The sequence below is a fragment of the Triplophysa dalaica genome, chromosome 16 (assembly GCF_015846415.1).
Source record: "Triplophysa dalaica isolate WHDGS20190420 chromosome 16, ASM1584641v1, whole genome shotgun sequence".
Lineage (NCBI taxonomy): Eukaryota > Metazoa > Chordata > Actinopteri > Cypriniformes > Nemacheilidae > Triplophysa > Triplophysa dalaica.
Genome location: NC_079557.1, coordinates 21,432,230 through 21,459,840, shown reverse-complemented (window position 1 = coordinate 21,459,840; position 27,611 = coordinate 21,432,230). Strand labels below are relative to the sequence as shown.

Genomic DNA, 27,611 nt, shown 5'->3' with positions numbered 1-27,611 from the left:
CCTTTCTCGTTACAGACGGACGCGTCGGATCGGGGCGTGGGGGCGGTTTTGTCCCAGGAGACGGGGGGTGAGGAAAGGCTCTTTCTCTAGGAGAGAGACAAAGTACAGCACCATAGAAAAGGAATGCCTCGCAATTAGGTGGGCCGTGCTCACCCTCCGCTACTATCTCCTGGGGCGCGAATTCACGCTCCATTCGGACCACGCTCCTCTCCAATGGCTCCACCGTATGAAAGATACCAACGCACGGATCACCCGTTGGTATCTGGCGTTACAACCTTTTAAATTCAAGGTGATCCACAGACCGGGGTCTCAGATAGTCGTGGCCGACTTCCTTTCCAGGAGGGGGGGGAGGCTACAGGCCAGATGGGGCCTCGGCCTGAGTCGGGCGGTGGGGGTATGTGGCAAGGGGGGCGTGGTTTAGTGACGTCTGTATCGGCTAGGAGAGACACGGGAAAGACGGTAAGCAAATGAGCCGATTGCAGATTAAGATCACCTGCATCTCGTTACAGTGATTGGTGAGGAGACAGCTTAAAAAGCTCACACTCCTGTGGATCGAGGAGAGAGAACTGGGAGACGTTGGTCTCCCAAGAGACAGCTCGCACAATGGGTCCAAGCAAAGTCATTCAAATGTGTCTGCTGCAGCTCGGTATATGCAACTAAGAAGCTATTAGAAGATATTTATTTTGCAGTATCATAACGTATTTATAGCTACCGATTTCATCAGGCTTCGAAAATTCTTCAAAAAGAACACAAAGAATGGCCTTCTCAGCTGCCAAAGTTCAACTCTTGCGTCATCACAAAAAGGTGTTCCACCGCACCACCGGTTCTGCTTAAAAACGTTTTGCAACGTTTTGTCGGGCTGTACGCAGCCCAGCTTTCTGTAATACACCCCAGATACATGAGACAAATACAAAAAATAACAACAACAACATAGCACATAAGAGTAAAAGATCATGAAAACTATATAACAAACAACATTGTATACATACAACATAAATAAAAAAGGTCTAAGGTCTAGAGAAAATTTAAATTGAAGCTTTACAATAGTTCACCGTTTGCTTTATTGTTCCGTACACCCTTCAATGTTTCAAAATATTGACATAGCTCAGATTTAAATGTGTAATGTTTGGTGTCTTTTTTTACCATCGACATTTGTGAATGTGAAACTTGCCTAAAGTAATAACGTAGTGCGGTGTTGGGGAATCCTTGTCAACTGTGAATGACGTCACTTGACGGTTCCAAAATGGCGGACACGTGCACGGAGCGCTTGAACGCATCATTAAGTTTTATATGTCTACGACGGTGGATGTCAACCAAAGGGTTTTGACTAGAAGGGATACAGATACCTCCAATGTGCATGCGCACTTAAATGGCGCATACTATTTGTAACGCTGAAACCATTTGATACGTATTTTAATTATTGTAAGATTAGCTTTAGGGTCGGGGTAGGTGAAGGCGTTAGCTAATGTAAGTTATTGTAATTATATGGCGAGGTTTTGCACAACTTCCGGCCGTAGCCGTTTCCCTTCTAGCAACAACCAAACAAGAAGAAGCAGCTGACCAACGATTCCGGTCTAAAGTGATGTAAGCATGACGTCACGTCGCGCGTTGAGTACAGCATGGCGCCGCTCTTGATCCCGCTGAAGTGTGGCTTTAGCGTTCAAAGGCGCAAATTATCGCTGTTACTACAGCAGACCAGCGCTTTTTATATACGGAGTTATCACGAGCACAGAGAGAGGAATAAACACACACACCGGAACACACGACAGGTACTGTCCTAACACACTTAACTCCACACAAGGACAGAGGACGGAACTTCTCTCACACATAAAGTTACTGTACTCGAGTGTATATTTGTGGCGGTGTTTGCGACATGCAGTAAACTGTTGAATTATATTCGACTGGGGTCAGTTTACCTCAGATGTTTCTTCACACTAACTTAGCATGTTTTGCTAATGTGGGAGGCGCTGCGTGATCAGCGTGACTAATGACAAGTGTTTGACTGATGTGTGAATGTCACTCTTTATATCTTCATCATTATACTGTAAAATATAGCCACTGATAATAAACATGCATCAGATCGTCTGTTTGTCGTGCTGGCCGTGATCGTGTGCTGAGTTCTGTGTGTGTGTGTCATGTTTAACTGTAACTCTGCTGTCATGTGACAGGAACGTTAGATAAGAGCAGATAAAACACACTTTCACATGTGATCAGCGACAAACACGCTGTTATTATTGGCACAAGAATGCTTTTTCCAGGCTTTGTTAGCTGTGTGTCATGTGTGTAAAGTCTGAAGTTTGTGAGAGCTCTGTGAGGGTTTTACTCTTTCTGTTGTCATGTCATGATGACAAGCATTCAGAATGTCTCCTTGGATTTCTTTGACAGGTGTGTTACTGACAAGCCCACGTCACATATCTCATTTTATTTGCTTGTGCAAATATCAAGTCATAGTTATAGCTAAAAGCATTGAAACCGAAAATCATACACAATCTTTAGTATAGAAATGTGGAAGACTTGTGTAGAACTATAGGAGTTAGAATTCTGTGTTTGTAGTACTAATAGTTTCACGTTTGTCTCCTGTTTCAAGTCAAGTTTAAACCGAGCGTCAACATGGACCATCAGCAGAAGCCCAAACACACAGCGGATTCTGCAAGCAGTGAAAGTGAGTCACCTTCAGATATTAAGCTAAGACATGATTCTGATGTTAGAAATGTAAATACTGAGCAGATTGTGTTGTGTTAGTGATATGTGTTGGTGTGTGTGTTTCAGCATTCACAGGTTCCAGAGAGACCATGCTGGCATGGAAATGCAGGAGGAGGACTGAATGCCGATCCCAAAAATGTGGTGAGGACGTCTCTGTTGCTCTGCTCTCTTCAGAATGACAATATTGTGGTTTTATTGTACATCATTTTCCAGTGCACATTGTTTTCATGTCGCTTACTTTTAGCTTTCGTCTTCATGGCTTGAGTTTTATTCAGAAATGATGGTAATCAACAATGAGTGTCATTTGTCTTTTAATATGACCCCTGAAATTGGTTCACCTGTTTGCCTGGAAGTGTTTTAGGGGCTTCCAGCACACGGCATATGATGAAGGAAGGATTTGTTTCATCTCCTAGAGACATGCCGGATGTTTGGCTTAACACACACCAATTGCGTTGAGTGAAATATTCACTGGTGATGATTTCAGTAAAACATTTCCAGTGAAAGTCGTTCACAACTTCTGACCAACAGGTGGCACTGTCTCAGTGAGAATGTGCTGATCATCATTCATGACACATTATGTGTGCTCTCTGTGTCACTGGTTGATGGGTTATTACAGAAGTGTCTTTAGATGGAAAGATATCGGTCAAATGAAAATAGTTTTAAAATAGCAGAGGAAAGGTACAGATGAAAGAGTGAATGTTTTCTTGGCCTTAACCTTTAGAAGACACGCTATGGTTCACATTGATTGATAGACAGAAACATATCAATTATAACAAGTATTATAGTGACAGCCAGTGTCTGCTGGATGTGTGTATGTGGCCTTCTTTTTGTATCCCGGTGGGGACATTTTACATTTAGTCATTTGGCAGACACTTTTATCCAAAGCAGCTTACAGTGCACTTATTACAGGGACAATCCTCCTGGAGCAACATGGAGTAAAGTGTCTTGCTCAAGAACACACTGGTGGTGGATGCTGGGATCGAACCAGCAACCTTTTGATTTACCAGTTCAGTGGTTTAACCCACTAGACCACCATCATCACACTGAATACACACCCACTCATGAGGACTAGTTTCACCGTGGGGACCAAAATTGAGGTCCCACTGGCAAAAAAAAGCTTATTTATCATACAGAACGATATTTTTTGAAAATCTAAAACTGGAAAAAGATTTCTATGATCTTTAGGTTTAGGTGTTTGTACAGTATAAACATCTGTATGTCTATGGACTGCCCCTACAGAGATAATAAACCAGACATGTGTGTGTTTGTGTGAGTCGCTGCATGTTTGGGTCCTCGGACAGACAAACCCATCACAATAGTCTGTCTATAATGTAATTTCTTTTAGTATAGGTTGTATGGGTCACCCTTTATTTTAAGGTCCAGTTCTCACTATCAACAAACCATTCACTACTACTTGTGCCTCAATAACTTTGTTATCTCACAAATTTGTTGCTCATTAATTGTTAGTAAAGTAGTTGTTAGGTTTAGGTATTAGGTAGGATTTGTGAAGTAGAATATGGTCATGCAGAATATGTGCTTTATGAGTTCTAATAAACAGCCACTATGCTAATAATAGGCATGGTAATAAAAAACTAGTTAATCGTGAGAATCGGTTCTTTATACTAAAGTGTTTCCGTTATATGTGTTATGTATGTAGTGTTAAGAAATGGATATTTGATCATGTTTTTCATTTTAAACTTACTGATATTAACATTCTGATTGTGTGTGTGTCACCAGATGAACGAAGTGAACACATCGAAGATTCTCAGAGCTATGTTGACGTATGTTTGGCCCAAGGATCGACCAGACCTCCGTGCTCGTGTGGTCATATCTCTGAGCCTGCTCGTCGGAGCCAAGGTGTGTCTGTGTGTGTGTCTGTGTGTGTGTTTATCAGTCTACATATGTAGTAACACTCGTATTGTTCTTAAAGCGGCCATTCCCCTTGAAGCCAATTTTCAAACTTTAGTCAGTGTGTAATCTTGCTGTTAGAGCATAAACAATATCTGCAAAATGATAACGTTCAATGCCAAGCGAGATATTGTCTTTAAAGGGGTCAAATGGCACGAACACGTATTCTTTGGTTTGTTATAAGTTTCACATGCATGTATTAGACACGTTAAATTGCACAAATTAAAGTGTCTGAACAAAAAATGCATTCTATCTAAAAGTATTGCTCACCCAGACCTGCCTGAAACGCCTCGTGTAACCCCTCACCACAAATCCACATCATTTTGTGGGATGACTTGACTAAGACCGCCCAAATGTATACGGAAGTAAGGTGGGCGTACTTGTAAACCTCATTGTATCGCCACTGCCGCAGCAATGTCGTTGAGACGCTGTGTTTAGTTGCAAAAAGAAAGCCTCTTTGTTTGCCCTTCTTGAAGATGAGACAACTAAAAACTAACGGTTACATTTTATTTACAATACTGTTCCAGTGAAGAACAATCCGAATCTTCAAGTGTGTGCAGCGCATTTCACAGAGGATTGCTTCACGAACCTGGGAGACATCAAGGCCGGCTGTGCACCATAGCTTTTGTTAAAGCGGGTGTAACACACAGGGTTTATGTCAATCTCCGATTAATCTTGAGTACCTATAGAGTAGTATCGCATACGTTGTATTGTCGAATAGTATTTAGTTTGATCACATTTATAAAAGATAGATGCAGCTTAACGATTGTTTCTGAAAACATTCCGCTGAACTAAGTCACATTGCCAACAAAACACAGGCATCTGTTTCACTCACCGCATGTGGTTCATGTCCGACATCTGAAAGTGAGGTCTGTGCATGCCTCTCTCCTGCTCTCATGTGGGCGCGGCACGTACTTTTGAGGGAGAGTTGTCCAATAAGGGACTAAGAAAAGTTGTTGCGGAACAGTTTAATATGTTTGAAAAAAACTTTCCGAAACCTGTAGGATCACTGGGGGAGTGTATTGAGCACAGAAATACTATGTCATACGCCCAACTCGTTTTTTGACAAGTTGACCATGTTAAGCATGAGAAGACAGCACATTTAACATTGTAAAGAAGTCAGAATGCATGACACATCGTTGCAGGGCAGCTTTAAAAACAATTACAACTTGGCAAGGACTGTATGGTGCTTCAGTTTTGCAGCCTGTTAGTATATTTTCATTGTAAAAGACTTTGTTACGGACTAACACAGGGTGAGACAATCGTGCAATGTGAAAATGGACAACATAAGTGCTAATATTCAGTAATGATGTTCTAACTAGAGGCAACAAATGGTGTGTTTATTTGGTATTTACTCTCTTAAAAGGGGGCCGATGACGTTGTGTAACACTGGTTGATCACTAACGGCAACTATTTATAACGTTGTTATAAGGCTTAGCTATAGTTTTTAACTATTTAACATAATATTATTTAAAACCTTACAAATCCTTTACATCCAGCTCAAGTCGTGCTGGCGAAGTTAGTGTTTTGACTTGATCATCTTCATTTTCCGGATCATGTGTGCCTCGAATTAATAAAGAAAGTACAGATGACATTTTATCACCTGGCACTAAAACTGCTTGGGTAAATGATGTTTTGAATATTGTAAGAGGAGTTACATTTCTGTCACACGCTTACAGTAATCCCCGATCACTATGTGCTGGTTAAATCATAGCACACCTCGCTTTTCAGAGAAATTAGCTTTGTAAAAAATCTGCGCGTATCAGAGAGGCGGAGCAAAAAGGAGATACAAACATGCACAGTATGTGGAAATACAGCATTTTTAACCTAAAATCGTGTTAACACATTGAATTGCATTTAAAACAAACCATAATATTCCTTTTACCCCTGTCATATGTAGAGATCGACCGATACATCGTTTTCCCAATAATCGGATTCACCGATAAGCTCCGGCACCTTGTGGCAGTTTCGAAATTTGCATGAACGAAAGCATGCACAGCTTATCTATACTCACTTGCTTTATTAATACACTTATATTAAAGATGAGAGCAATTCATGCAGAAATGAGGTGTTACATTTAATGCCTGATATGTAGTTTATGCCGCTTCGCTAATAGAGACAAACTCACAGTGTCGCAGCCTAAGCTGTCAATTCCTCCCACAATAAAGACGTAACTTTACATGAGTTAAATGAAACAACCATGAATGAATTAATGTTGGGAATAAAAGAGCTGAATTTAATTACATTTGTTGTCTATGCTCATCATTCATATTGCTGTTCAGTCACCGGGTTGATTCTCAGAAAGTTTTAGCATAGCCTCCGCATGTAGCTAACTTTTAACAAGATTAACTTGTTTAAAACCCCCTAAATTATACTTTCATCGACTAAATAACCATTTTTTCACTAATAAACATTTAAATAAATACAGCCCCGTGGAATTAATTATTTATTATCTCCACAAGCGATCGCAGTTTTAATGTAACGTTATTAATTGCATATATAAACAGTGCTTTGTCCGCAGGTATTAATAAGACTGACAAAAATATTATTAACGTAACATACGAGATATGCAATGATTTATATTCCGTTTTGTTTGTTACTTTCATCAGTGTTTCCCATACAAGGCTTTACTTATTCGGCATCACATTTTGTAATCTTTTCAACCATCCGTGATAGTGACTATCTGTGATGCATCTGTGTATGCAAGGAGGGAGTGATTGCTCTAATTAAAGTTATCAGTTGTGAAGTAATCAGTGTGTCAAAAACAGAAGTATAACAGTAAATAAATATCTGTTCTGCATATCGGGCATCGGGCACATTAACATGCAAATAAACAGTATCTGTATCTGTTTTTAAAAAAACAATATCTGTCGACTCCAGGTTTATGGAGTGTCCAACAACAAGTTTATGTATATTAGTGTAAAAACTCAAGGTTTTTACTCAAGGTTGGACTACTGCAATGGTCTCCTTGCTGGTCTTCCTGCAAAGGCTATCAAACCACTTCAGCTGGTTCAGAACGCAGCAGCACGCCTCGTCTTCCAACAGCCCAAAAGGGCTCACGTGACTCCCCTTTTCATCTCTCTTCACTGGCTACCGGTCAAAGCCCGTATCAGATTCAAGTCACTAATGCTTGCCTACAGGACTATCACTGGATCTGCACCGGCTTACTTCCACACTCTCCTGCACTCCTACACCCCATCAAGATCCCTGCGTTCAGCAAACCAGCGGCGTCTTGTATTGCCTTCCCATATGGCTCCTGTATGAACTATCGCTTATTGCTCCTAAACTCTTTGTAAGTCACTGTGGATAAAAGCGTCTGCTAATGTAAAATGTAAATGTAATGTAAAAACACTATTATGTCGTAATAATAGGTAATTATTCTTACCTTACGTCTTGACTGACTCACAAATGATTCATTCCGCGATTCATCCGTCTAATCCCCTCCTATCCGCTAGCCTAGTGTCATGTGATTGGTCAGGTTAGGTGGTCGAATGATGATAATGAGTGTCAGCTGTGTTGCACGGGTATCGCATCTCTTTGAAGGAGATCAGAAGCATAAACCGTGCGGGAGCTGCCGGCATGTTGCTTTAGTTTTGTGGTTTGTTTAATTTTTATTAGAAGTTGTTGAACGTTCGCCGGTGACTGCCGCCTCCTTCCCATTCCTTGAATTTGTTACAGGGTTCATCATGTGTCGCAAAGGAACGCCGACCATCATAGCTGGATTACGGTGTACAGGTTAGATATTACATACAGTGTATAGATAGAGATGGCGCCGATTTCACCTTACCAGTTCGAGCCCGAGTCTGACGAAGAAACATCCATAGACAATAGTAGATAATAGATAGACGATAATAGATTGATCACTTAAATTAGACGAGTTCATAGATAGATAAGTAAAATGATATACCCCAGAGATAACGGTACATGTTTATGTTAGCGTTATATGCATTAGCTAAACACAGACATAAGGTACACAAATATTTCTTGAAGTTCCGAAAAAAAAAAATAGTCACACTCACAGGTTCTAATTCGGTGAAGCTAACAGGTCCAAATAAAGTTGGTATTTCCCCCTCTTTCAAGGATAGTCTTTTAACATATCCTGCAGTGAACGTGCCAAAATTATTGAAGCAATCTTCGGTCAAATTATGCGCGCACATTAAAACTCTGGGGTTATATTCCTCTTGTGTCATTTGAAAATGAACTGAAACCATTGTTTCCTCTGAAGATCTTCCTTTGGTAGTTTAAATAGGATGCACTTAGTTTCACAACGTAGAACACAGGTTCTAGACATGATACACATGCATCACGAATGAGCATCAGTGTTTTGGAGGAGTAGAGTGAAGTTTTCGAGGCAGATCAAAATGTAGGCGGGGACTATGTCTAGTGACATAGATACGTGTTGGTACTCGTTCACGTCTCGTTTGCTTGATTCGGAGTCGATTTATTCACCTTCGGACTTCACCTTGGCAGACAGCTTACTTTCAAACACGGCTTCATAACACACTGGATGAAATGTAATTTTCATGATCTAATGCTACATACTCTTTAAGAATACCCTCCGTGAATTTATAGAAGACTCCGTATGTTTTACCCAGCAGTAATACAAGGTCAGAATGGAGTTGAAGTTTTTATTCTTAAATTAAGCTCGCAGAGATCTTGTATGAATATGAAACATTGTTTCAGTCTCGCTCATCTGATGTCTTGATGTGTGGTGTGGTCAGTCTCTTGTCAAGTGAAATTAAAAGAGTCACATGGGATGAATGAGGTGAAAAGAACTGAAAGTGAAATGGCGTTCAGCTAATGTTCTGCAGAGTGTTGGCACGGGCCGGCAGCTGTCCGCCAGCTTTTAATTACCTTTAATAACCATTTTAATTCCATTAGCGGATGCATGAAGTGGAGCGGCAGCTCTCTGCTGTTAATGTGGTGTCAGGCCGCTCGCAGGAACTTATCAAAACATCAACCTTTCCCTTTTTTCCCTGTTTGTCCTCCAGATGACCAACGTGACGGTGCCCTTCATGTTTAAATATGCTGTGGACGGCCTGAACCAGATGTCGGGACACATGTTGAACCTGAGCGACGCGCCAAACACGGTGGCAACCATGGCAACGGCTGTTCTGATTGGCTGTAAGTGCTGCTCGCTCCTGTCTTGGCAGGTGTTTGACTTCATTTTGGGAAGCATCCTGCATTTTAAGTGTCGTCTGACCTTTGACTGAAAAGTTTTCTGTGGATAATGCGATTACGCTCATTATAATGTGTTGTGTCGTGAATCTCTTAGAAGTGCGATTGCCGTTTAGAGTTTTGTGTTTCATTTGCTCATCATATTGCAGACACTGACAACACGTTCCTGACTGAAAAACACTATGACCTTTTGATTCACAGATGTTTTTTCACGCCTCAGTGCATCAAAATGCACAATGCAAAAGGGTTGGGCCGATGGCTGATAGACAAGACGATGTTTAGCCGGATAATCCTGATTCCTACAAATGTTTCACTTTCGTCACGTGACTCGCTGCTCTGTGCTGCAAATCGTGTTGTAAACAAATATGAACGAGGCTAAGAGGCATAAAACCTCTCACTGTACAGATCAGACTAGCCTCACTTTATAACTGTATAAACTTCTCTGCGCAGCTCGCTCACTTTATAAGTCTTTTAATGAATATAACATCAGAAGAATAATACAATCAAGCCTGACTTTATAACTGTGAAGCTAGCGCTGTACTGATGCTTAAATTGATTACTGTCTCTACGCAGCCCATGCCAGAGGCACCTCACTTTAAAACACCGCAGGGTGATGTCATCCCTCAACCCTACAGTGCAACAAAATGTCCGTCCTGTGGGAAATAGTTACATTTTTTCCCCCATGAAATCACCCTAAAAATGCACAGTAATATCTTTACATGATCTGGCTGTGCCTGATCCGAATTTACCAAGTAAATAGTTTAGTTATTAAATTATTGATTTATTACATAAGCTCAAGCATAAGGCCTTTCAACCCCATTGATGATTTGACCAGACTGTTGAGTTTCAAAGCGTGAAAGAGTCCTCCTGTACACCCAAATTTATATGAAATAAAATCAGGAATCAAACAGATGTTTTTACAACTGTAATCATCACAAGTTGTCAAATGCCAGGTGTGCCTGATGAAACGCTATTGGTTATTTTAAAAGGGGGAGGGTCTAACGCAGGCTTTCTTTTTCTCTTGATATGACATCATCAAGACACTTCCAGGGGTTTTTACATGAAGGGAAATGAAGCTAATGAGTAATAGTAACTAACCACTTAACAAGTCATTAGATTGAAAATTCACTTTCTCCTCATAACGGCGCGTTTTAATGAGAGCCATCACACACACGTGTCACATGCTGCTGGTGTGATCATGTGCGCTGCATTGATGAATATTGTGTTTAAGACACACACTCATTCTTACTCATTGATGACAGCAGATATTTTTTGAACAGATTTAATCACAGTGATGCTTAGTGTATTCTTGAGACAGAGGAGTCAGTCGCTGCATCCAAAATGGCATAATATGACAGTACGTACTGATTTAAATGAAGTATCTACCGATCGACTGTTAAAACAGTATGTTCTGTAGTATGTGTGTGGGGTAGTATGAATAGATTAAGGACAAACTGCATACAGATGTCCCCTATTGCATGACATTATGAACTAACAGGATAGACCGTTTCATCAGACGCGCGCACCTGACCCCCAGTTCACTTCCGGTTTGTGTTTGGCAATTGTCTAATAATATTACTATTTATATTTGATTTGATTTGTTAATATTCATTTGTATTTTTCTTTTATTGTAAAATAATTGTACTAATTAAACGATTTATTGAATTTTGTTCATTTGATTAGATAGACAAATGGGTCCTGTAGTTCGGATGCATTTAAAGAAAATGTATGGTACACTGACATCTAGTGGTTGAGCTTGGTATTGCAGTCTAAAAACAAAAACGGAGAGATTAGTTCAGCCAAGTAACTTTTCTTCTCGGTTTCTTTTGATTTTTATCAGAATTAATCTACAGGCGCTCTATTGTGAATGTGTACCGGAAGTTCAGTTGGGGTCACAAAAGTGTGCATCCGCAGAAATGTTTGTTTATGTTGTTAAAGATCGCGTATCACAGGCAGTTTCTGCCAATCTCATTAATCTTGAGTGCCTATACAGTGGTATTGCATATTTTGTATCTTTAAATTGTATTTAGTTTGATCAATTTATAAAAGCGAGATACAGCTGTACGATTTTTTTCAGAAAAACATGAGCTGCTGGAGGTGGGACTATTGGGGAGAGTGGGACAGAACTACTCCACGAGTACACAATACATCATCCTTCGTGTTTTATACATTATGCACGTACACACAGATTGCCATCAAAACACAGACGCATGACTTAGTTTGATTTACCGTGTGCAGTTCATGTCCGGCATCTTTTAGCACTGGGACCACTCCATCTATCAGTTTCAAACCATCTCCAAATCCAGCTTTATATCCAGCGTTAATATAACATCCATCACGGAAATGCCGTGAAGAAACAGAAGCACCTAAACTTCACTATCGCAAGAGTAACCAGCTGCAGGGTAGCCCATCTTGATGCAGCGGAGATAATCTTGATGGTAAACGGGTCTCTCTCGTCTGTTGGCTCGTGGGCAGGCTCTTTGTTTTGCCTTTCTGTGCTTTTCCAGGAGATTGGCCAATGAAAGCAATAGGATCCTTGAGACGACAAAGGCATCCAGAATTAAAAAAAACGTACGAAACAGGTTAGTGTGCTGGGGGAGTGTATCAAGAACAGTAATACTTTATATTACACGGCGCTCTGGAATACTTGCAGAGTTTGTTTATTCTCAGATAACAACAGCTCGAAACGAATAACACCCAGCAACCCGGATGCTGCAAATCATTTTGACAGGTGCAGTTTAATTTTACACAAAATTAAATGTAAATATGTCTTTTAATCACATATATGACATAAATAATTACACCAAATTGAATGTTTGTGACGTTTGAACGTCGTTTCTTACCCTAAAACCTAAAGTAAACAGCTTTTCCTCACAGAAGGTCTTCATTCAGTAAAAATCTATGAAATAAATATTTCAAATTCACATGTAAAGTTATTTTCTCATGTGACAAGTAGCCATGTAATAAGCGGGATAATGTACAAGCAGCTGACTGTTATCATGAAATAAGCCCCTTCAGTGTGAAACAAGACCCGCCGCTTCACGTCCTGATCACACCTCAATGTACAGTTCAGAGAGCTGGTTTAGACTGATGTTTTAAATGTGACATCCTCACTAACAATATCAGTGGATATATGAAATGTGTCTATTTTCAAGGGGTTTTAATGCGATTGTAGCATGAAGATGTAAGCTGCATGTCAGCGCATGGACGACATGTTGTGCGTTATTTTAAGCTACACACAGTAAGAAGGTTTTTGTTAATAATGTAAAGTGTGGTGGGTATAGTGAGTCAAGATGCAGTCATGGGTCAAAGAGATGGAGGTGTGATGGTGTTGGCTGTTTTAATGAGCTTCAGGTGCTCTTGAGTGAAGAGGACGACATCATGAACATGATCTTCACACATTCACTTCAGCTCACCTGCAGAGTTGTTGTGTGTCGATGCTTTCAGTATCAGTATATAATCGTGATTATAATCTGTGTATGTTTGATATTGGTTACTTCTTGATGAACATGTATATTACCAATATTAGTTTCATTTCTTATAGAGTGCAGCATTTAAGAGAGAGTTCACCTAACAATAAAGATTTGTGTGCTTGTTGATCTGTATGTGACTCTTCAGTGGAACACAAAAGAAGATTTCAAAATGGAAGTCAGTGGTCTTCAGTGTTGTTTGGTTACAACATTCTTCATATTTGGGTAAACTATCCCTTTATGAAGGAATGATGCTGTTGCCGCATTTACGTCAGACGTGTTGTTTTAAGAAAAAACCCTGCAGTGAGCTTTGTGGTTATGCCACCGTGTCATTACGAGCGTCATTACCCATAATTCTCCTTTGTTTTTCAGACGGCGTGTCTCGCGCTGGAGCGGCTCTCTTCAATGAGCTGAGGAACGCTGTCTTTGGGAAAGTGGCTCAAAGCTCCATCAGAAGGATCGCTAGGAACGTCTTTCTTCACCTTCACAACCTGGATCTGGGCTTTCACCTGAACAGACAGACAGGAGCGCTGTCCAAAGCCATTGACCGCGGCACGCGAGGAATCAGTTTTGTTCTGAGCGCGCTGGTCTTTAACCTCGGGCCCACTCTCTTTGAGATGCTGCTGGTCAGCGGCATTCTGGTGAGACACACACTTCATTCCACCGCTGCCGTCCTATCAGTGTCAAAGTTCACATCGGAGTTTGTGATGACAAGCAAAACTCGCACAACAGAACCGACACTAATATACAGTCAAACACACACACTTGATAGTCAACACATTTATTTATATCATGAATAAAGCTGTGCTGTTGACACCATCCATACTTCATATCACATAAAACACAGAAGAACTGTCAGACAAAGATGATTGATTGATTGATTGATTGATGGATGGATGGATGGATGGATTGATGGATGGATGGATGGATGGATTGATTGATGGATTGACACACACGTGTGGAGTCTAACAGCTGAGGTACTCAGATCTTTGATTAATGTCCGACACATGAGCGCTAGCAGCACATTGTGAATGAAGGTGATCTGTGATGATGCTGATGTCATCTTTATGTGTGTTTGTGCAGTATTATAAATGCGGTGGTCAGTTTGCTCTGGTGACTCTGGGAACTCTCTCAGCATACACAGCATTCACAGTCGCTGTTACACAATGGAGGTACACTGTAGATCTACAGCACAGTACATGTTGTAGTCTCATAAAGCATTGCGTGTCGTTCCTAACACATCCATATGTGTGTCTGATCAGGACGCAGTTCAGGATCGAGATGAATAAAGCCGACAATGAAGCTGGAAACGCTGCCATCGACTCTCTTCTCAATTATGAAACTGTTAAGGTGAGTCACACTGTCTCATACCCTCAGGGTTTTTCTTTTGTTCTGCCCTGAATGTGATGATGTTTGTACACTACCGGTCAAAATCACTTGCTTATCATGAGCTTCATCTGAAGGTGTGTGTTTCTCAATGTTGGAAATCACTTTTGTAGACAAAAAATATATTCATTTATTTTATTAGAAAACTACATTTTTCTAGAAATACATATCTATTTTAAATGGATGATTTGGACCAAATAATTAATAAAAAGCAGTCAATAAGAGTCCAGCAAAGATTCCTTCAGTAGTGTATTATAAAGCTTCTCAGGTCGAGACCTCAAGTGGACAATTCTAGTCAAAGGGGGGCTTCTTAAAGATGCTCAAATATCACATTGAGTTCATTTGTTTTAGAAGCTTTTACTCGCAACATAATTCTCACAGCTACATTTGTGTTATCTCATGGTTTTGATGGGTTTGATATGATTCGAAACTGTGGAAAAACATGAATAAAGAGTGATCCTAAACGATTGACTGGTAGTGTAAACGACCTTTAACCTTGACTGAATGACATTAAAGCATCATGAACATGAATTATTCAGAATGATATTGAAATGATGGTCTGTAGTTTTTGTTTTTCATCTCACACTTGCACTCGTGTGTTGATATGTTAAAAGCATATCTTGAGTTATTGGAGCCATCATTATGTTTGTCGAATAGGACATCATCATCTTGTGAGAGCTTCATTCAGCTGGTGTATAGTTAAAGCTTTGTGACATCAGGAGACACATCCTCGAGTTCTTTCCCTGTTTGAACACAAGAACTGTAGTGAAACAATCCTCATCATCTGTGACGTAGCGTGTGAAACAGGTTCATACTTCAACATGAGTATCAGAGAACCATCACTGAGGGATCCAGGCAGGAGCTCAGGTATAAAATGATGTGGAATATTCCTTAATGAAACCTTGTGTTGTTCTTCTGTTTCTCTTTGTGTGTCAGTATTTCAACAATGAGAGGTACGAGGCGGAGCGGTATGACAGTTTTCTGAAGGTGTATGAGTCCTCTTCTCTGAAGACCACCTCGACTCTGGCCGTACTGAACTTTGGTCAGAGCGCTATCTTCAGCGTCGGTCTCACCGCTATCATGGTGCTCGCCAGTAAAGGCATAATGGCAGGTGAACAACGCTCACTCGTCACGTCCTCAAATATATTTCTTCTGCTCTTGCCTTTCTTGTGTTATTATTTGTGCATTTCCAAATGTTTTATTCATGTGTCTTGTAGGGCTGGGGGATGTGATGATGTTATCGTATATCGCCGATGTCTTGCAAATATCCCAATGTCGATTACAACAGACAAGATACCAGACGATAATCAATAATGACGGAAAATACACGTTTTAACATTATAATGCGATGTTGGCTTTACCGCCCCTTATTTTACAGTTCCACCCAGCACGCTCCGCCAGAGTTGTTTTCACAATCAACAGCGGTGTACATGACTCCATGGCTAAAGTTCGTGGACAACATGTAATGTTGTAAAGTTGCTGCACAGAGTCCATACCTAGTGGGAGACAGCAGAAAATGTATTTTATTTTTAGTGGAAATCCCTCAGAAACCATTAGTAAAAACCTGCTTGTTTGCGCAAATCAAAAGCCCAAGTGCTTTTTCAACCTGGCAAAGCACAAGCAGGATTAGCATCAAAGTTCTTCCTCAGGACATCTCGAGACCGATTGAACGAGACAAAACTGCCGATGAGAGTAATATTTATCAACAGTCTGAATTGCCGTAAATGTACATTATATATAGGAGGACAACGTTAGCATATGATAGTGAAGCTAGCAAAGTCAATCACAGGCTAACTAGAACATTCAAAGCCCGTCTTAAACTTACTGTATATAAGTGCAGATGGACACTTGGAGTTTAACTATATGAATGTTAATATATTATGTGCGTTTGAGGAATTCCACAGAGGAATTCAGGAAACATTATTTAGCTAAACGATTACCATGACAGTACTACGCGTGTGTTGAAAAGCCGGACGGAAGGGTGAAGAGGTGCGCTGTACCAATCATACCAACACGTTAAAGTGGTCTTCTGAGGAGACCTTTAACACATTGCCCAGCCCTAATGTCATGGTATTACTTAAATTCTTCAAGTCCAATTTATAATGTCATTAATGTTTTTTTAGCCAACATTTTTTCAAATTTGTACTGTAGATCTTCACAACCGCTTTCCACCTGATCTTCAGTTGTGTCAGTCATCTCTGTTGTGATTGGCTTATTGAAATGAGCAACTAACACGTTTCACACTCTGAAAGGAAAAAGAAAACATCACTCTCTCTGCTGCCTGCATCGGCCTAAAATGATAAAGAACTTTTTAAAGCCCCCTAAAAACATTCACCTATTGCAAACTGATTTATACAGTCTTATACCCTGGTCTGTTTGAATACTCGATTCTGATTGGCCGGAAGGTGTGCATTAAAACCACTTAATGCACGGCTAGTTCCAGTCCGTCTGATCAACATTTGAAGTTAACCAGATTTGAAACGCCTTCCACGTTGTGCATTTAAATCCTTAATGCATGTCTAGCCGTGGATTATCCCTTACAAATACAACTGCATGTTATTTTCAAGTGTTGTTCAGCTGGTTGTTTTATGGCAGTAGTTAACTTTGTTGTGTTTGTTTCTCCTGTAGGGACGATGACAGTAGGAGATCTGGTGATGGTGAACGGCCTTCTCTTTCAGATCTCTCTGCCTCTCAACTTTCTGGGCACTGTGTACAGAGAGACCAGACAAGCTCTCATAGACATGAACACACTCTTCACACTGCTCAGCGTGGACACGAAGATAAAGGTCTGTTGAGAAAGCCTTTCTTTTATTTGCTGTAGCAGTGCTGTAATGTTACAAACATTTGATAAAAGAGCTTTCACATTTGAACGTGAGCGATGGAAGCGTTGAGGCGTGTGGTGTGGAAGTTAGGGATGGGCATTTAAAGCAAAAATAATATTCGAAGATCGATGAGAACTATTCGAAAATTATTCGAAATTCGCACCCCTCCCCCACATGGACGCATTTTTACAGTATTATACACACACGGAGAGAGAGAGAGAACATTTACGCTTCAAATCAGTATGACGGCACACTGCTTTATGTATTATGGAATATGCAATCTAACATTAAGCAATACATTAAAATAACGTGCGGAAACATTAATATATTAACAACCGAATGACGGCACTTATTAACAGTACGTCGATCAGCATCAACCGCTCATAATGCTAGAACATTTCATTGTTAAATATGGGCATGCACATTTATACCAACTAAAAAACAGCAGTGTGATTAATCAAGGAAAATATATTAAAGCCATAAAGATTTTAGACAAGACTTAACACGTGTAAAACATATTAACCGAATGACGGCATTTATTAACAGTTCGGAGCGATTTCATGAATAAACAGCTCAAAATGCTTCAGTTTCTATTGTCATGAAAAAGTTTCTCCAGTCTGGCAGTGATCGTTTTTCTAGACGAACAGTAAACTCGGGCTGAACAAACTCCACTAGATTTTTAAAACCCTCTCCTCTGACAAAGCCGATCGGAAGCATATCCTTAGCGATCATCTTGCTAGTTAGAGCCGTTATTTGCTCCTCCCGTTTGGGATCCAGATTGGTTGTTCTGACCATAAACTAGTAACTGATTGCTGACCTGTGGATGGACCTGCTGGGTGCTTCGCCCTCAGATGATCGTGCATCGTAGTTGTTGATTCATGATAAACCAGCTTTGCATTGCACAGTTTGCACTGCACTTTATTCTCATTCATTTTATTAAAGGACCCCACACACAGAACTCATTTTTGATATCAATTTACCGTTTCCGTTATGCCGGGTCTACAGTGTGTGTAACTTCGTTACCAATTCTTGTGGGAAAATGTTTTCCTCTACTGTCTCTTGATTGACAGCCTTTAGGTTTTAGGTGCATCGTATTGGCAGCGCCACCCTTTGGTTACATGAACGCGTTACACGTGAAAACACGGCAAATTTTTTAAGATCGCACACACTATTCGAAATTCGATAATTAAATAAACTATTCGAATATTCGAAGTTCATGACTCATCCCTAGTGGAAGTATTTGAGTATTTCTGTCTTTCACCGCCACAGTGAGGAGGGTTTTATCTGGTGTGCGGTCTGTAATAATTACTGTGAATATAGTCTGTCTGAGTGTTCACGGGCATCAGTAATGCTTTTCATTACTGCCAGACCATCATCTGATGTCTCTGACACCACACGTCTGTGTGTAGAATCACTTCACAGTGCTGTTATTGCCATCGCAGTAGTTATTGTTGATGAATGTGGCTTTGTTCTCCTTTACAGCTTTGTAAATTTTACAAAGTCAGACTGATGAAGTGTTTCAGAGCAGAAACCTATTTCACGCCGTTTAAAAATCATATCTTTGTATCTTTTGTAGGAGATGGAAATGGCTCCGCCTCTGCTCGTAACTCCTCAGGAAGCCACCATCAGGTTTGAGGATGTGTGTTTTCAGTATTTGGAGGGACAAAAGGTGCTCAATGGCGTTTCATTTGAGGTTCCCGCAGGGAAAAAGGTGGCAATCGTTGGCGGGAGTGGATCTGGGTATGTTCAACGAAATGTATAAACCTGAATACGTTTAACATCACGAGGCTCACGCTGAAATACCGTGTTTCTGTAGGAAGAGCACAATTGTTCGGATGCTGTTTCGATTTTACGAGCCACAGCAAGGAAACATCTACATCGCAGGCCAGAACATTCGTGATGTTAGTTTGGATAGCTTGAGGAAAGCTGTGGGTGTCGTACCGCAGGTGAGACTTTGATCAGATGTTTAGATCTAAACTTGGAAAATTATCATATTTGTTTAAGTAACCTAAAAATGTGTTTAAAGGAGTAGGTCACTTTAAAATAAATCCCCGTTGACTTTCCATAGTAGGAATAGAAATTACAATTGAAAGTCAAAGGGGGATTATTTTGAAGTGAACTACTCCTTTAACATGTGTACTTGCATTTATATCACATGGACTTGTGCTCTCTTAACCTTTAGCTTTTACACAGCCACCCCAGAAATCCCCAATCAACGCCTGCACATACACACAGTGGAAAACACCTTAAAGGGACAGTTCACCCCAAAATTTAAATTCTGTCATGAGCGACCCACTCTGTAGTTGTTCCAAATCTGTATACATGTCTTTGTTCTGATGAACACAGATAAAGATATTTGGAAGAATGCTTATAACCAGACATATTTTCCTTCATTGACTCGCATAGTAGAAAACGTTCTACATCTACATTCTTCAAAATATCGTCTTCTGTGTTTTTTCGTATTTTTCCCACTATGGGAGTCAATGGGTGTCGACATCTGTTTGGTTATAAGCATTCTTCCAAATATCTTTCTGTTTATACAGATTTGTAACAACATCCCAATGGTGAGTAAATGATGACAGGATTTTCATGTTTGGGTGAAGGATCTCTTTAACCTCACACACGACAGGCACACTTCACATTACAAGCAGATGTATGCACGTGCAAACTGTATGGCATGCGTGCTACACTGTATACTTCACACAGAGCCATTTTTTCGTAGCATGTCACACTGTACAGCCCTCCACACGGACACTGTAGCATTGTGCTGGTGTGTTTTGTAGAGTCAAGTACTTTTGTTTTGTTTGTTTGAGAGGATCTCAGCAGTAAGCTACCATGGGAACAGTGATCACACTTCATTTAAGACCATGCAAAAATACACTTCCTGATGATCTCTTCACATAACCTGCTGGCTGCAAGAGATGACATTTCAGTTCTTGTGGTTTCAGGATGCCGTGCTTTTCCACAATACCATATTCTACAATCTCCAGTATGGTAACATCAATGCCACGGCAGAGGAGGTGTACGGCGTGGCCAAACTGGCCGGAATCCACGACGCCATTCTCCGAATGCCTCATGGGTACGGCACGCAGGTGGGAGAGCGAGGCCTGAAGCTGTCAGGTAAATACGTCACGGTTCAGAAGCGTCATCAGAGGAGGAACACTGTTGAATGGATGATGATCATGTGATGTTGTGACGGACAGGTGGAGAGAAGCAGCGTGTGGCCATTGCTCGAGCCATCCTGAAGAATCCTCCCATTCTGCTGTACGATGAAGCCACATCTTCACTGGACTCCATCACTGAAGAGGTGAGACACCGTGACATCTACTTCACCATTTGTAAAGCCGGCCATTCAGAGATGGAGAATGCTCTGGTCATTTCTGTCGGCTTGATCTTAGAAGATTTTAGCATTGGAGAAGTCATTTCTCCTCTGAGGACATTTCTCTTATGATATTTACAATGTAAGCTTTCTTTTCATTATCATGAGAAGAGTCTTATTATAGAGAGCCAGTGTTTGTTTTAATGTGTCAGAAGAGTCTTCATATAAATCCCTTCAATGGCATCAAGAGCTCACCTCCACACAAGACGAACTGATTCCTAATGAAACATGCCACAGAATAAAGAGAAAACAGAGACACGTGTGATTTTATGATCCTTTTCTTTCCAGACTATTCTCAGCTCTATGAAGGGAATGGTGAAGGACAGAACATCTGTGTTTATTGCTCACCGGCTGTCCACCATCGTAGATGCGGATGAGATTATTGTATTAAATCAGGTAAGCCTGTCGGAGATCTCCAGACGTGTGTGACAGCTGCTGAAACATTCACAAATCTCATTTAGGACAACTCGCACGCACATCTTCTCTTAAATCTGGAGAGAGTCTGTCCAGCCCCTTAGTTGAACAATACAGGGAAATCACCCATTTTAAGTCGACTCTGGATGCTTTGCGTGAGTGTGATGTATCAGAATTAGGATGAACTTTTATTTTGATGGGTTGTAGTGAAGTGAAGTCTGTATTTCGCAAAGAAAACATCTAGTGTGCACTTCAGCGTCATGAAATGGCTTGCATGATTACTGAATGCATTTGTGTGCATTTGCGACATTTAAAGGTCCAGTGTGTTTTGTTTTGAAGGATCTATTTACAGAAATGCAATATAATAAAGATAGCCATGTGTTCAGAGGTATTAAAATATCTTACACATTTATGTTTTTTTTTTACCTCAGAATGAGCCATTTCTATCTACATACACCTTACATGGAATTCATCATGTTGTTTCTACAGTGACCCTAAACAGACAAACTGCTCTACAGAACGTGTTTCATAAATACGTTATCTCCTTCGGCAAAGAAGCGAAAACATGACAACATCTGTGTCCTGTGTCAGCCAGCGTAGTGCTTCGAAATGGGGTGGTGAGCAGAGGAGTCAACCGTTGGTTGCAATTCAAGACATCACCACTAGGTGTCACTTAATTGCATTTTAAGGATGGATAAATGAATAATTGATCCTTACTCTGAAGAGAGATGATGATTGAGAGAGCGTCTCACACTTCTCATGTATATTTCCTGTAAAGCAGCCTTATAAAATGACTTTGCTGTCTGTCATGACGTCGACCCTCCCTGTGGAGGTCCTGACATCAGTGACATGAGACTCAGACGACAGTTTTAGTACAGCTGGTGCCATCAGTGAAGTTTCAGATGTCTTTTAGACACAACAAAAACATGTACTAGAAGTTGGATTTGTCACCACTGATTTCCTGGACTTATACGATCACGATAAAAGATGTCAAGGTTATGTAGGAGTCTTTTTTCTATGATGTAGAATGAAGTTATGCAGTAGAAAGCATTGAATCGTAAGGAATCAAGAACTTCAGCTGATTTTCACAGACAGTGTGATGTTTTTAGCATCAGGTTGTTGTGGTTGGCAGTATTCCTCATGTCCTTTAATGAGATGTATTTTGATGTTGCATCTGCGGTGAAGTAGACACCGCACCGGTTGTTATGAATGTGTTGGTTTGGGTGATGTGAGGTCACATCGGTGTTGTTGTGGTTTAATTTAGCATCATGAGGAGGATGTTCAGCTCACGTGTGCTCAGGTTTCAGCTCATTAACAGTGAAGCGTGGGACTCACAGCATCATGATACAGAAGGTCAGGAGAAGTGATACAAATTCAAGTGAAATGAAGCGTTTGGCCGGCAGTATAAAAACACGGCTTATAATTGCAGCATACGGCTTGTAATTGATGCAAGTAAGTAGAAAACCGCCGGGAGACACATTCACTTGTCATTGTGCAGCTCATTTCATACTTTGCTTTGTTGTTGGCAGTCTTTTAAAAGACACCCACCCACCTCTGTCTCTGTCTCTCTCTCTCTCTCTCTGTCAGTGCCCCTTCACCGCCCTAAATCTCTTGTTTTGCCTGCTTCTTCTTCTCATTTGGATGCGGTTGCACAATGGCTGTGTTATTCTGCATTTAAGCTTGACTTCTATTATTGATGCCTTGATATTCAGCAGTGTAACAGCCTCCTGAAGAAATCCTTCAGCAAAGCCTGCATAAACGTGTGTGTGTGTATCAGAACATTTGACGCTCTAGTAAAAATAGATGGCTGTTATAAATCACAGACTCTTGTGTACATGTCTTATTGAAGTTAAATTTATGCGCTGGGGTCACAAGAAGTTAAGCTTGTTTATTATCGAGTAAAACTGTGTGTTTAAAGTCGCCATGAAATCAAACAGGAAAGTGTTTTCCACAGTGTTGCAGTGATTATTGTTAATGATTGATCGGTACAAATCATAATTCTAAATTAATTTGCGTCTTTAATCAAGACTTAAAACATAAAGCTCAGCAACAAAAGAGAGCTCGGACTATACTCACTGTCCAATGGCCAGGCATTTTAAGCCTTCAGGCCCAACTTACAACAAATCAATCAAAAAGTGAAGGGCAAAATAAAGCCCCTCCCTACATTTCACTCGGATACACGACACATTACGGAAAAGAAGTCAATCGCAACTTCCGTTTCATGGTGACTTCAATGCATTGCAACGCCTGCATCACAGATTTAATGGATTTGCCTCGAATCTTGATATTTCGTGATTTTTTTGGTTGTTGTCATAAATCATTATTAGTCATTCTTTATGTTTGACACTGGGTTTGGCAAATTTCTAACCAATGAAAAGTATTAAAAATTGCTTGTCAACTTTAACAACACAGTATTTATTTACCACCTCCTGCAAATGACATCGTTTCTCTGTATGACACATGTCTTCACCTGGGGGCGGGACTATACTGACTGTCCAATGGCATGGCTTCTAACATCCAGTCATTAATTTGATTGAGGAAGAATGAAAACATTCCCTGTCCTACTTTCTTTTCCCTAAGATCTTTATCTCTTCTCCAGATCTCAAATCTCTCACACTTTGCCATATTCAATCATGCCAAGTCCTAGCTGTTTGTGTGAGGTGTGAGAATCAAAGACATACATGCTGTTATCCACATCAGATGTGCAGTGATGGATTTTCACGCAATATACACAAACTGGAATGAGATTTAAAGTTTAAATGAAAATTCTGTCACGAATTACCCCCACCCACGTTGTTCCAAACCTGTACAAATTTCTCTGTTCTTTTGAACACAGAAAGATATTTTGAAAAATGTTAGCAAATAACATTTCTGGGACATCATTGACTACCATAGTAGAACATTTTAAAGGGAAATCACCTTCCAAATGAAACTCTATGTCAAACCTGTGTGACTTTCTTACTTCTGCTGAACGCAAAAGATACTTTGAAAAATGTCGTTAACAGCCCCCAATGCTCTTGCATTTGTTACAATAGAAGTGAACGGTCGGCTGTGCTGTTCTGTTCTGTTAACAACATTTTTCAGAATATCCTCTTTTGTGTTCTGCATAAGAAATTTATACAGGTTTGACATGACAAGAGGGCGTGTAAATGATGACAGATTGTTCATTTGGAAGGTGAACTACTCCTTTAAAATGGTAGTAAATGGTGCCCCAGAACTGTTTGCTTTATTAAATTCTTCAAGCAAATTCTCATTGTGTGTTTGACAGAATAAAAATTATACATTAATTGTATCCAACTGTGGTAATCAATGATGTCCCAGTAAGATCAGTTGCTGACATTCTTATAAATATCTTCAATGGTACACAAAGCAGGAATTTTCATTTTTGGGTGAAACATCCCTTTAAGAGCCGTGGTGATGGTGAATGGTGAAGTTATAACATTGAAGGTGCTGGGATCTTTGCTGTCACGATGCATGCATTTTCGCTACATAAGAGATGTACTTTAACTAAAATAGTTCAAATGCATTGTTCCTCACACATGAAATGTTAGTATAACCAGATGTGACACAAGATAAATGTCAATCGACCTTCGCTCATTACCGTTGAAGTTGAAATGACTTTCTGTGGTGGTCACAGGTGTTTTTTTTCTCACTCTTTGTCTTCTTGTCTCACGTCTCAGGGGAAAGTGGCAGAACGTGGCGATCATCACTCTCTCCTCAACACACCGGGCAGCCTGTACGCCGACCTGTGGAACACGCAGAACAGCAAAGCTCTAAGTAACGTCGGCAAGCCCGAGCGAATATCACAGAAAGAGGACGAGCGCAAGAAACTGAAGGAAGAGATCATGAGCAGCGTGAAGGGCTGCGGCAACTGCTCGTGCTGACGTCTGTGTCACGTCTTCAGATTCTGTTAGTGCCGGCTGTCCTCCGTCAGGCCATCAGTTCTGACAGCTGAAGGTCAACATTATTCTTTCATCTGGACGTTCTCTTGTCGTCTATGGGACCTCTGCAGTTTTTCCACAGTCTCAGAGCATGACATGCATTAGTTTCTTATTATCAAGGTGATTTCAGCCTCCTTTTAAATTATTCGTCTGCATCGTTCTTGTAAGCTGTTTTTATTATGGACATGTAAATATTACTATTACATACATGATGTTTCATAGATATTTTGACCGGTGAAAGTACATGAGATCTATCTGGACAGTTTTGCAATTGATTCTCTGGATATCTGCATCTTTGTTGCCACAATATATTCTGAGATTTAACAAACAATAATTTATACCAAATAGTGAATCTGAATGAGGCGTGTATTTATCTGCCAATAATCACTGGGTGTCCATCACCATAAATAAACTATTGTGTAAATTAAGTTTCCAGTTTTATTTGTCACATAACCCACAATAGACATGGAAGGGTTATAGTTTGTTATATCTTAATACACATACACACATACATTAACACATCATTCTAATAACCAACTTTTGAGCTTAAATCAACTGCATTTAAAATTCTTTTGATGTTCACAAACAACTAATTCTATTCAACTAATAATATTGAAGACTTATGACCGCACATATTTTAAAAACAACAATGTAATATCCATCAGACTTTGCCTAGTATTATAAGTATCTATCTCATTAACCTTAGAGAAATAGAAACTAAATTAAGTAGGAGCTCTTGCATTCAATATGTTATGTTCCATTTTAAGGTGTACTACTCGACTCTCAATAGGTAACCAATTAAGATATTTAAAATATTTAGTTACTCATGGATTTTAAATGATATTTCGTGTGCAATTAAAGAAAGAAGAAATGGAAATGAAGAGAAAATTAAGTTAATTATATATTCGGTTGATTTACAACAATACAATAAGAAAAAATATAGATGTAGATGAACTTATGTGTGCGTATAAGGACAGATGAAGCAGTCACAATGACAGGAGACAAACATTATCCTGAGATTTAAGGAAGAAATGAAAATAAAAAAAAAATCAACAATGCTTACGTGTTTTTGAATGTTCTGCAACATTAAAGTGTATTGTGAGGACATGAAGACTAGATTTGGTGCTCAACATTTAGAAACACAGAGTAAAAATAAATGTCATGTGGGGTTATGCAGAATTATATTTTTCATAAAACTGAATGAAAGATGAATGTCTTTAAAACTCAAGTGTGTCTGTGTCAGTTTACTAGACTAGAAAGAGATGAATCCATGTCATGTGAGGTAATTATTGATGACTTTGATTATATGAGTTGAGATCGGGATGTTGGTGATTTGCGTAGGTGCGATGCTTCATAGAGCCTCTGATGTGTTAAATCAAAGTGTCATCATGAAATCCATGTTCAGAGATGCACGGGCAAATAAACTTTATGTGGTAAAGGCAATCAACTAAAATGACAATCTTCAAGTATTTATAGCATTGAGCGCATACAAATATCGACAAGGGTTCTTGGAAATGCACATAAACACCAATCCAGATGATATTTTCTTTATCAGGATTTGTTCCTTCTGGTTCTTCTTATTATATGAACAGAACTCGCAATTTGGTTTGAACGTTGTCCCTGGTACATTCTCTCTTTGTTTTGTTTTTTACAAATGCTCTCGACAGGTTTTTCATTGTGGCACATTAAGGCTGATGAAACCCCCCTCTCTGCTTCTGTGTGAGCGACACAAATAACACGTCCTGCTTTACGTCTGCTCAAGCTGTTGTCGTTTGTGTCCTCACCCCGGCGTTCATCCACCCTGACAGATCCGAGGAACGCTGAAATATATAGTGCACGACAAATGATCTGCACACGCACGTTTGCATCCTACATCCGGCTCAACAGTCTGCTGAGATTTTCCCACATCCTGAGTTTGTGGGATCCTCTTGAGATGTCTTAGCCCGGCCAAGCTTTTATGTTGTATGAAAGGCAATAAGAGGCTCTCAGCATCTACGAGTGCTTTAACCAGAGCGGCCTTCCCCGAATCCTGTGTGCACTCAGCTGAAGCTCCAAGGCTAAACCTAATGTGCCTCAGCATCAGACCAATTTACTGCTCCTCTATAGAAATAAAAAAGAATGCTGCGCGAGAGCACCTGCATCAGCCATTCCTGCGTATTTCAATCAGTGCTTTTTATGTTTTCAGTCAAGTCAACGGTCAAGAAAGATGTATATTTGATTTACCATAACACCACACCAAGATCTTGAATTGTTGTTGGTTTTTGATTTCATCCTGATCTGAAGTCGTCTTAAGTCCCAGTGTCGTTCCCGCTTGGTTTAGTGTAACGTATCCAATTTTGAATGTCAAAAATATGTTTGGCCGTTGTCTTAGCTTACTTGACTCCATTCTGAAGTAGAGTTCCCTCTTTGT

General features: G+C 40.1%; 1 protein-coding gene across 1 annotated transcript; it reads left to right on the top strand.

Annotated features, from left to right (window-relative positions):
* The first annotated feature begins 1,250 nt into the window (after positions 1–1,250).
* On the top strand, positions 1,251–25,629 carry abcb7 (ATP-binding cassette, sub-family B (MDR/TAP), member 7). Its single transcript, XM_056769492.1, has 16 exons — positions 1,251–1,769; positions 2,588–2,662; positions 2,770–2,844; positions 4,441–4,560; positions 9,603–9,735; positions 13,632–13,900; positions 14,343–14,431; positions 14,522–14,609; positions 15,582–15,756; positions 17,274–17,431; positions 19,044–19,207; positions 19,284–19,413; positions 20,416–20,587; positions 20,671–20,774; positions 21,135–21,242; positions 24,941–25,629. The coding sequence occupies exons 1-16, from the start codon at positions 1,620–1,622 to the stop codon at positions 25,142–25,144; spliced, it is 2,214 nt and encodes a 737-aa protein (XP_056625470.1). The 5' UTR covers positions 1,251–1,619; the 3' UTR covers positions 25,145–25,629.
* The last annotated feature ends 1,982 nt before the right edge of the window (positions 25,630–27,611 follow it).